The sequence below is a fragment of the Acanthaster planci genome, unplaced genomic scaffold, assembly GCF_054643075.1.
Source record: "Acanthaster planci isolate LZ-2023a unplaced genomic scaffold, COTS_SCS Contig193, whole genome shotgun sequence".
Lineage (NCBI taxonomy): Eukaryota > Metazoa > Echinodermata > Asteroidea > Valvatida > Acanthasteridae > Acanthaster > Acanthaster planci.
Window position 1 is genome coordinate 2,477 of NW_028257814.1, and position 10,254 is coordinate 12,730.

General features: G+C 42.5%; 3 protein-coding genes across 4 annotated transcripts; all 3 read right to left on the reverse strand.

Moving 5' to 3' along the window:
* Window positions 1–2,434: 2,434 nt before the first annotated feature.
* LOC147795055 (mitochondrial dynamics protein MID51-like) lies at window positions 2,435–3,223 on the reverse strand. Its single transcript, XM_087132299.1, has one exon. The coding sequence runs from the start codon at window positions 3,221–3,223 to the stop codon at window positions 2,435–2,437; it is 789 nt and encodes a 262-aa protein (XP_086988425.1).
* A 56-nt stretch (window positions 3,224–3,279) lies between these two features.
* On the reverse strand, window positions 3,280–6,707 carry LOC147795056 (uncharacterized). Of its 2 annotated transcripts, none has more exons than XM_087132304.1 (2): window positions 6,416–6,707; window positions 3,280–3,848 (listed from the first exon to the last, which is right to left on the reverse strand). In XM_087132304.1, the coding sequence occupies exon 2, from the start codon at window positions 3,829–3,831 to the stop codon at window positions 3,280–3,282; it is 552 nt and encodes a 183-aa protein (XP_086988430.1). In that variant the 5' UTR covers window positions 3,832–3,848; window positions 6,416–6,707. The 2 variants fall into 2 exon arrangements, with proteins under 2 accessions (XP_086988430.1, XP_086988431.1); XM_087132305.1 differs by having other exon boundaries at window positions 3,280–3,851.
* An 836-nt stretch (window positions 6,708–7,543) lies between these two features.
* Window positions 7,544–10,225, reverse strand: LOC110980864 (mitochondrial dynamics protein MID49-like). Its single transcript, XM_087132303.1, has 3 exons — window positions 9,977–10,225; window positions 8,818–9,726; window positions 7,544–8,786 (listed from the first exon to the last, which is right to left on the reverse strand). Exons 2-3 carry the CDS (start codon window positions 9,711–9,713, stop codon window positions 8,366–8,368), a joined length of 1,317 nt encoding a protein of 438 aa, XP_086988429.1. The 5' UTR covers window positions 9,714–9,726; window positions 9,977–10,225; the 3' UTR covers window positions 7,544–8,365.
* Window positions 10,226–10,254: the final 29 nt, after the last annotated feature.

Genomic DNA, 10,254 nt, shown 5'->3' on the forward strand with positions numbered 1-10,254 from the left:
TATATTTTAGCTTCTTCTGAGTAAATACATGTATTCATAACCAAAAAGTAGCACAAATTATATTAAATTGTAGATTTTAGTCTGTTCTGAGTAAATATTTACAAGCCAAAAGGAGCAAAAATTATATTTAATTGTAGAGTTTAGTCCGTTCTCAGTAAATAAACAGTATATTCACTGTAAACAGGCAACAGAGTCGCACAGAGTTACATACACTTTTAGAGATTAGCCACTTCTGATTAAACATACAGAATATTCATTCTTGTTAGAAACGGAGCAAAAATTGAATAAAAATGTTAGAGTTTAGCCTCTTCTGAGTAAATATATACAGTATATTCATATATAAGCAACAAGTAGCAAATAAATACGATGATAAAGTGCACATACAAATACGCACTGTTGAAAAGGGTAACTTTTCCTGCTTTTCTTAACATAAGAAAATAGTTGCCGGGCTGCATTTCAAGAAACATTATCTTGTCATGCAAAGAATGATGTTCTTAATATAACTTTTTTTTCCAGCTTTAAGAATACCATTTTAAGCAGTGAAGCATCATTGTAACGGAACGTAAAATGGCCGAGTTTAGCCTCTTCTGAATAGACAGTGTATTCGTTTACAAACAAAACAATAGCAAATATACATAAAACTTAAGTGCACATGTGCAGATAAATGTACATGTACACAGGAGCGTGTATTTTTGCCCGTCATATCCAAGTGTAAGATGCAACCATACAAGCTAGAGAGGGACAGTTCAAGAGTGGCAAGTGTAACACTTCCATTTTTAGCAGCTAACCAGCAATTTTAACACACTCAAGAAGTACTAAGTCTAGCTCCTGTTTATTCAATTTTCAAACAACTCCAAAGTGAAGAGAATTTTGTGTGGCGCATCACCCAAGAAACATCCTATAAACTATTCAAACTAATCATTTTCAGAATACTTTAAAAACTTTTATCGGCTTTAAGTATTCAAGGGCAAAATTGTCACTGAACAATTTATGTATTCAACGTTCATACATGTACATACAGGTGTACTGAGAAAAAAATGACTCAAGATATACAGAGAAAGATAAAATAAATATGTATTTAGAACACATACTGTACACATATATTTCAGATCTTTGCAGTGTAAATAAACGCCCAATGTAAACAGCTGAAAGCAAAATTTTTAATCTGAAGTTCCAATAACTTACATGTAGAAATAGTCAAAAACCACAACAGATTAGAAAAATTTAAACATAAAACCCTGTTAACTGTGCAAAATGGAACCTTTCTAGCAACACCCTTTGCACGGTCAGTGTTGATGTTCTTTGTTCGCCTTGAGTGAGCTGGGCATGTTATATTTTAACAGACATTATTCTTTAAACAGAAAAGAGACTGGCAATTAATCATCTGTAAAATAATCCATGTACTGTACATGCCCAGAGAATACTGCAATAGTTTTGAAAACCTGTTTTCTGTCCACTCCAGTAAATTTCTGAACCACTAGGACCACTAGTCCAGTGACTTCTGAAATGACATTTAAACCATGAAATAGTGGAAGTGCTGAAGGTCAACAAAAATGTTGGATATTGTGAATTTTTCTTTAGAAGGTCAATCAATTTTGCCTGCAGATAAACCCATTGTGTTTTGCATGCATGTTTGGTACATAGACAAAAGCGCATTTGTGTTCCACAAGGGTGCCTACCCCATGGCATACTGTGTGCCATGCACAGACAGGCACAAATCAATAATGAGGTTTGTGCTAGCAATTCCTATGCTAGGGATAACGAACAATGCTAGCTATTCCTATGCTAAGAATAACAAACAATGCATGTCTACTTGGCACACAGTTTCAGTGCTCACAGAATTTCAAGAACATGTACGGAAAAGAAACTTCACAAAGCTTGAGATATCTTTGGGGCATGATTGGATTTGAAACTGAAAGAGACTAAGGCTGCATCCGAATCTGTCCTCAAGAGCTAGGTCTAGGTCTTTGTTCCATTGGAAATGTGTGGGAGACGCGTAGACAAAAGACCTAGCCGTGGCTCTGGAAGCCCGTTTCGGACACGGCCTGAGACAGTGACGTTTTCTAGATATTCTGGGGTAAACGTTGTACAGTGTACATGAAAGTATAAGAGGCTGTATTAACACCTAAACCAAGTTATTCAACAGGTGGCTCATTACCCTTTGACATTCATTTCTAGAATGTCACATCAAAAAAACTGGGGATGGAAACCCACAGAGTTTTCACCCAGTTTTTCCTGAAACCGTTGTACTTGCAGGCAAGGAATACGGGACTGCTGCCACAATTTCTTTTTTTAAAAGGACGGTTGGAAATGAAAACAAACAGCAAATAAAAACAAAAAACATGCACATGTCTTGGCAGGTTACCTACCTATGCTACAAGTTTTCACTACGCAAATTTCCATAGTAAATTTGATATGGTGGTCCTGGAAATTACTACTTGGTACCTTTGAAAAGGCGATCGTATATCAGATCAGCAATGCACTCATTTGACTGCAACAAGTGGGCCAACCACTTTAGAGATTCAGCAACATCTTCAGGGGAACAGTGATGAGCTAGATTATCAGCTCTCAAGTAACCTTCCAATGCCTTCAGGAGATCCAAGAACCTCTCTGCCAGCATCTCCTCCTCCCACTCCGTCTCCTCCTCGCAGACCTCCAGGAGAACGGTGAGCAGGTGGTAAAGGGTCAGCATTTTCATTGACGGCTCAGTGGACAGCAGCGACTTCAGGATCAGCAAGCACTTCTTCCGGCATCCGCCGTCTTCGTCCAGTGACTCCATCTCCAGTACGGCCTCCTCTTCCAAGGAGTGAAGCCAGAGGTTCTCCTGTGGGATGCTGGACAAGGCTGCTGACTCCTGGTAAGGGGTGCCTGACTGGGCAATTACAGTGATCGTCTTTTCCCCCTTCTCAACCTTTATACAGGGAATGATCTTGATGCAGAGCATGTCTGCATAGCCTTTGACAGGATTTTCAATGTTCAGTTCAATGCTGCTCCCATTCCACTTGACGTCGTAATCCAATCCCAGCACCTTCTCTTCATCAAGCGAGAGCTGGATTTTCTTCTTCAAGAACCTCTGCAACAGCTCGGGGTTCAAGTAGCTTCCGCTCAGGAAAGGATCCCAGGGGCTGGTCCCAATGCTGAAGTCATCCAGGTTTATACGGCGCACACAAAAGAAGCCGCGCATCTCTAGCACGCTGTCACCAGCATCACAAATTTCCCACATCCGGCAGTCCACTGTGAGCGGGAGAAATAGGGTGCGCTCATCCTGGTGCTTAGTGATCAATCTGTCAGAAGCCGCAGGCACCAGCTCTCCTCAACGAGACTTCCGTGATTCTTCACAAGGAACATGCTGAGAGGCTGTCTTGCCTTCTCTACAAGGTCCCGTATGGCCATCCGCTTTGCTGAGGAACTTCTGATGACAGAGCGGTAGTACTCATTCAGGTCCTCGACCAGATTGCTTGAGAACTCCCTTTTAGTTCCAGAGTCACAATCTGAAGGTGCTTGCTCTGGGGAGGGTAGATATTCCTTATCTTTCTTCTCCGCATCCCCCTCCTTCACATCACCTCTACAGTCCTCCTCTTCCTCTGGACTCTCGATACTCCCCACAATCTTCAAGGCAGCATAGGCACCAACAGCCACAGCTCCGAGAGCGGTGGCACCAAGAGTTGTCACTCCCAGCATGGCACCAACCTTGAGGGCTGCGCCCACTTTGACCCCTGACCAGAGCCAGGATCCCACCTTATCGCCAGCGGCTTCATCTTGCTCCTGGGTCTTGTTGGCTTTTTCTACTTCTTTCCCATCGTTGCCACTATCTTCTCCTCCTGTTGCCATGATTGCTTCACCAGTTTCTGCTGGTACAACAAAAAAAGAATGACGATGAGATCTCCAGTACCCAAGCTTGCTTATGAATGAAAACATTGATTGGAATTAACGGTGGTCCAATATGATTGGCCCAATTCGCTTCTATTTCAATGACCAATCACACCTCAGTTTTCATCTGCCAGTGACAGGAAAATAACAAGAAGATAGGAGCTGTGTTGCAATTAGTCAAGCTGTCATGCTGCTGACAGTGATTGAGAGAGTACACGTACGTGCTGCTGATTTTCCTTGGCGTGGATGGGCAAAATATTCATGAATTTCACCATTTTAATGAGATACAAGGTGAGTAACCTCCCTGGCAGACATCTATCCTCACAAAGAAGGTATGTAAGAAATTTTGTTGCACAAATATCTGAGGTGGCAGAGTAAGTTGACACAATCGAAACAGCCAAAACTGATATACATTGTATGCAAGTTTGTACATGGCTACAATACAGGCGTTCATTACTATTAGCACCCTGTTCCTATAATAAGGAAAACGAAGTCCACTTTTTGAAATTAACTGACATTCAGACCTTGAGGATCCATTGCTTAATCCTAATAACTCTAGTTAGGGTAATCTTTGACAATATTTAAGCAAGAAACCCAGAATATTTTTTTCCCCGAGTTCGACGAAAGACGACCACATCACGCCATTTTGTTTCAGGTCTGGTTACCTGACCCAGCCATTGTGGACATGGATTTCATAAAAGAAACATTTATTGGTTCCAGGTCAAGGAACCAGACTACATTGTACATATGTGCGGATTTGTCTTCGTTCACAGCTCTTCGTCGCGTCTTTTTACACTGCCGTTATACCCAATAATTTGGAGATTGCGAATTTGGGCACCCTGTTCCTATAATAGAAGGGAGAGTTACATTTTAACTTTTGAATTGACCTTGGTAGATGATTGTGACATCACACTCAATAACTGTAGGGTTTATGTCAAAAAAAGGGTAGGGTTTTGAGTTTTGAGGGAAATTTTGAGGGGAAACTGTGAGTGTTTTAACACGTGCCACATGGTGGGTTCAAATATGCATGGTTAGTTTATCAGTAAAAAGGCACATTTTCTCACTATTTACAATTTGAAATTTGCCAAAAAATAGGGTGAGCGCAATAAAGAGTGTGTTGCCTTTGTTTTCTGGGGGGACTTATCAGTTTTGCAAGATTAAAATGTCAAAAAAATGTGGGGTCCCCATAATTTCCCTCAAAACCCAAGGCCCTTCCCCACATGCAGCAAGGTATGAGACGGAGAGAACCCCTCCTGCTTTGTGCTGGTCATTGTTTCGCAGGAATCTGGGGAATTCCTTTCAGACATCTTGGGGAGATGTGTTAAGTAACAATAGTCTGGAATGTGTATAGGGATTGGATATGCTGGGGGGTACCCCTCGGTCTCATTTCTTGATTGGTATACCCTTCCCCATTTTCTTTTTGATATGAAAGAGGACATCACTGCCAATTTAGCAATAGGTGGAAAGGCTTGCGGTAGCACCATGCAAAGGAATATATCTCTTATGAGTATGTAGGGTCCTGAAAAGAATATAAAGGCGATCCCATTGGCTTCTCCATCAGTGACATCTGGTAACCCCTGCTCAGCTCCCAGTCCAATGGGTCCTCTATAACCTGGGACACCCCACCCCGCCTAAGGGTCTCCTATACCCCCGGCCACCTCACCCCGCTCCAACCTATGCCCAACTGACACACCTCACTGACTTGCTGGACCCCGTCCCGCATGAGCGCCCAGCTGAATCCACCACTAGCATCCTCGTCACACCCCACTGCATCCAGTCACCTTATATAAACAGCTTCATCATCAGCATCTCTTCAGTCTGCTCACAAGGGACTGAGCATGCAGTTCGAAATGTTAAGTATAGGCCTACTCCCGGCACTTTTCAGAACCACACATATGGGGCAGCGCGGACATCTGGGAGTTTCACAAAAACACGGGTAGCAACTACACTGCGGCCAGTGAAAACAACTGCAATGCGCGCATACATGCAGATCAAAGAAAAGATTGTATAACCCGATCCTTGGACTGGCTGGTGCATGCGTACATCGCCAAGGTTGCTGTTTTCACCGGCACAGTACCCGTCATTTTGCGAGAATCCCGGATGTCTGCGCTGCCCCGTAAGAGATACATTCCTTCGCATGGCGCTACCGCAAGCTTTTCCACCTATTGCTGTCTTTCACCATGAATAGCCTGAAATACCACCGCCAACTTATTTTAGATAGGCCTAAGTTATTTCGAAAATGTAGACTTTGTTTCCTTATTATAGCATTATAGGAACAGGGTTGGTGGTAATGAACGCCACGGTATAATGAGGTTTGTAGGTATTGTCTGAGAGTTCTGAAAGTGTGTTGCCTACTACTAAATAGGCATTTGGTTAAAAAACAATTAGGCCTTAAAACGGAAGACAGAGCCGGCTGCCTGCGCCTTTACCGCATCCTACTATAAACTAAACGTCAACATGAGCAAGGGATAAACTTCAGTTCAGGATGTAAACAAATCGGAGATACACAGTCACAGTACACGTATGACACAACAAAAACACTTACTGCACGTTGTCAAAACCACTCTAGCAGGCTGCTACCAGAAGACTGCTTTTCAGCCACTCATGTCACTTTATTGTCAGAGTTTTGACAGATCATAGAGCAGGATTATCAGCCTGACCTGCAGCAAATTGCTCTGTTGTCAGACCACAGACGGAGCGAGGAGATCAGTCGCTGCTAAGTCGTCCAGAGCAAAGATGCCCGACGCTACACAATCTTTGGTCCAGATCAAAAGATCGATGGCGAACTTCACGGTGAATACACGTACAACGTTGTAATCGCATGAGCGCCATTTGAGCTTTGAGCAAGCGATACGCCTGCGCAATGCATATTAATGCGCAGGCGCAGGAGCTGCAGCAGGCAATTAAGGGCACCTGGGCCCTTTTCCAATACTCGACTTGGGCTCCGTTTCAGGCTTCATTCTCAAAAACCAATCCCCGATTGTTGGCCTGAAGCGTTTAGATTAAATTAGATTACTGTAATTTCTGGCTCTCTTGCATCTTATTTGATATTTTGTGGTACTATTTAAATAATTACTGCATTTACAGCTTCAGCGTCAGCTCGTTAAATAACAGTTGAAGCCTGAACGGAGCCGCCGTTGAGAATTGGAAAACGGCCCTGGTGAGCCTGCGCATTACTGTAAACTGCGCAGGCGTATCACTTGCTCAAATGGCGCCTATGGTAGTTACATCTTTTGGGCAAAGTCTAGTTGTCCAGCCTGCGCCACGCAATTTACAGCAAAAGTAGAGGAAGTATATGGGAGGCCATATGTGCCAAAATTAATCGTGTCAATTAAAAATTAAAATGAATTACTGAAAGGGACATACACCATGACACAGAAAAAAATTATAAGCTGGTCACGATGCAGCCATTGTTTAAAACAATGATGGAAATTACTGATGAAGCTGATAAAGCAACATTTGTACTTCGGCAAATTTTGGCCTCTCATACAAAACAGCTATCTGTGTTTGTAAACAAAAGAATGGTCTACACAATCCAACCATATGATCCAACCACGCCAGTTGTACAAATCCAAAACTGGAATCAAAAGCAAAGCATCCTGTAATGATATTGACAACCAATCATTTCTTGGTGGGGTGGGGGTGTTAGGAGTCCTCTTTAGAAACAATGAAATATGAAAGACTTCACTCAATTTATTTTGCTTTACAGCTTATGCTTACATCCTGCTCATCGCATTGCGAAGTATAATTGCGACACAGCTTCACACAAATTGGCTTAATTCCAACAGGTATCAACGACACTGTGTTCAAAGATCTGCACTAAAAGAATACATGAACATGTAACTTCTATTACTCAATTATTCGGGTAGATCATTAATGTTTTGCTGACAAGGGCCTTAGAAATGCTCTGATTGAAGTTGAAAGTATACTTACATACGTTTATATAATTCCTCATTAAGAACATTGAGGAAGGAGGGGATTGTGTACAGCATGCCCAAGTCTAATTAGTGTAATTTACGTAAATATAATGAAGTTTTCTTTATTTACAAATCTGTTTTTTTAATACGAACGTCCAATAACAACACTGCTCTGAAATCAGATACTTTAAATAGCAAAAAATTATTATTAAAAGATTTTCTTGATGTGTTTTTTTTTCAATTCAAATGGAACACTGCATACTCATTACTCACACTGTACAGATGACAATTATAGCCTCCGTCTTACATTTTCTGGCAATAAATTTCCACAAATAAACTTTTTGAAACTTTGTTGACTTCCTAACTGAAAAAAATTGAATTATCAATATACATGTATAATTTTTGAGATTAATGACCTATCAAAACAACAAGCCATTGATAAATTATTGCAAAATGAAGGACTGCATGGAATCTGGCCATGTAAATTATACCATGCCATTTTTGTTTCAAACAAGAAATTTTCTCCACCAAATTTTCAAAACATTGTCCTTAGGTCCATCTGATAAGTGGTTCAAGAGTTACTCATACAACAAATCTGAAATTCGATCCTTGGACTCCAACACATGAGCCAACCACCGCTGGCATTCTGCAATGCGTCTAAGCGAACAGCTCCTAGCTAGGACATCAATCTTCTCATCGAAATGATCTCTCAGTCCTCCAGCTCTCAGATAACCCTCAAGGGCCTTCAGAAGATCCAAAAACCTCTCTGCCAGCATCTCCTCGTCCCATTCTGTCTCCTCCTCACAGACCTTCAGCAGGATGGTTGTCATGACGTAGAGCGACAGCATCTTCAATGGCGGATGGGAGGACCTCAAGTCAGCCAAGATCGCCAGACACTTGCGGCGACATCCCCCATCTCTGTCCAGGATCTCCACCTTGTGCAGAGCCTCTTCGTCTCTCAACTGGAGCCACAGATTCTCGTGGGGGTTTGCTAGTGGACATCCTCTCGTCAGTTGGCCCTCCTGGGTTCTGAATGTGGATGGCAGATTGGGTTGTGATTGTGACCGGGTGGCCCGCCTTGTCAACTTGCATGTAGGGGATGATCTTGATGCGAAGCATGTCGGCATAGCCGCCCACAGGATTTTCAATATTCAGTTCCACCCCACCTGCATCACATCTGACAGTGCAGTAAAAGTCCAGCACCATCTCGGCCCTCAGCATCTGCTCTACAATTGTCTTCCAGAACTCCGTCAGCAGCTCAGGGCACAGGTAGCACCCAATCAGGAAGCGGTCCCAGGGGCTTTTCCCGATTCCAAAAAAATCCAAGTTAATGCGACGGACGCAGAAGAAGCCCGCGATATCAAGAACTGTATCGGACGCATCAATGAACTCCCACATCTGGGGGTTGAAAGCTAAAGGGAGCATGAGCCCGAATTCAGTCTGTTGACTAGAGGTGAAACTGTCAAAGGCTACCGGTGTTAGTTCCCCTTTGATGAGTCTACGATGATTCCTAATCAGGTAACTGCTGAGATTCTGTCTTGTTTTCTCGACCAGTGCTTGGATGGCCAACGTCTTAGGCGAGGACGTGCTGACATGAGAAGTGTAGTATTCATTCAGCTCATCCACCAGGCTACCCAAAGTTTTCCTCTTTGGTTTCGACAGTTGGCCAGGGCCATCTCTTACAGTTGGGTGAGATGATGGGGACGCTGAGCCTTCCCTTTCCTCCTCATCATCTGAGCCACTGCAGCATCTGTTTCTCATTGGAGTTTCCTTTTCTTCCCTTTGTGACATCTTGACAGCAGCATAGGCACCCAAGGCAGCTGCTCCAATGGCGGCACCAATCTTCAGCCCTGTCAAGAGCCAGGAACCTGAGCCCGTTCCATCTCCTTGATGCTTCCAACCTTTACCTCCTCCCCCAGTAGCCATGGTTACCCACTTTCTGAAGATTTAAAAGAAAATTTCAAAATGCTATTTATTTTGGAGAGATTATAACTTATATTTAAATTTTCAAAATGCTATTTATTTTGGAGAGATTATAACTTATATTTAAATTTTGAATATGTTCCAATATGTGTTCCTGAATGTAATCTTACTTAAGTTCATACTGCCTTTGAAATGTGAAACAGATGACTGAAGACAAGATAAAATACACAAACACTACCGACTTTAATACGCAAACACCAACTTACATTTTCAAAGACAACACAAACCAAAGTGGAAAATCAAGGCAGTGTTCAGTCCTTGTTTTGTGTCAAACCACGAACTGAACAGGACGGCGGCAATCAGAGAACTTTGGAAAAACGGCTTCATTTGACACTCCTTACTGGAAAGAAATTAAGGACTTAAGTCTAGTAATAAGTCTACGTGTACTGTAAATATTGCAACATTCTAGGCGTCCAGTCATACTACTGTGCGCGCGCAACTGATGATGAGGTACATATTATGGGAATCCCCAATCGATCCCGGA

What these genes read in the sequence shown, in the direction of transcription:
- LOC147795055 (XM_087132299.1), bottom strand. Translation starts at nt 3,223, where the DNA reads ATGTGGGAAATTTGTGATGCTGGTGACAGCGTGCTAGAGATGCGCGGC.
- LOC110980864 (XM_087132303.1), bottom strand. Translation starts at nt 9,713, where the DNA reads ATGGCTACTGGGGGAGGAGGTAAAGGTTGGAAGCATCAAGGAGATGGA. An exon ending in CAATCTGCCATCCACATTCA is followed by an intron (nt 8,787 to 8,817) that starts GAACCCAGGAGG and finishes GACGAGAGGATG; the next exon opens with TCCACTAGCAAACCCCCACG.
- LOC147795056 (XM_087132304.1), bottom strand. Translation starts at nt 3,831, where the DNA reads ATGGCAACAGGAGGAGAAGATAGTGGCAACGATGGGAAAGAAGTAGAA.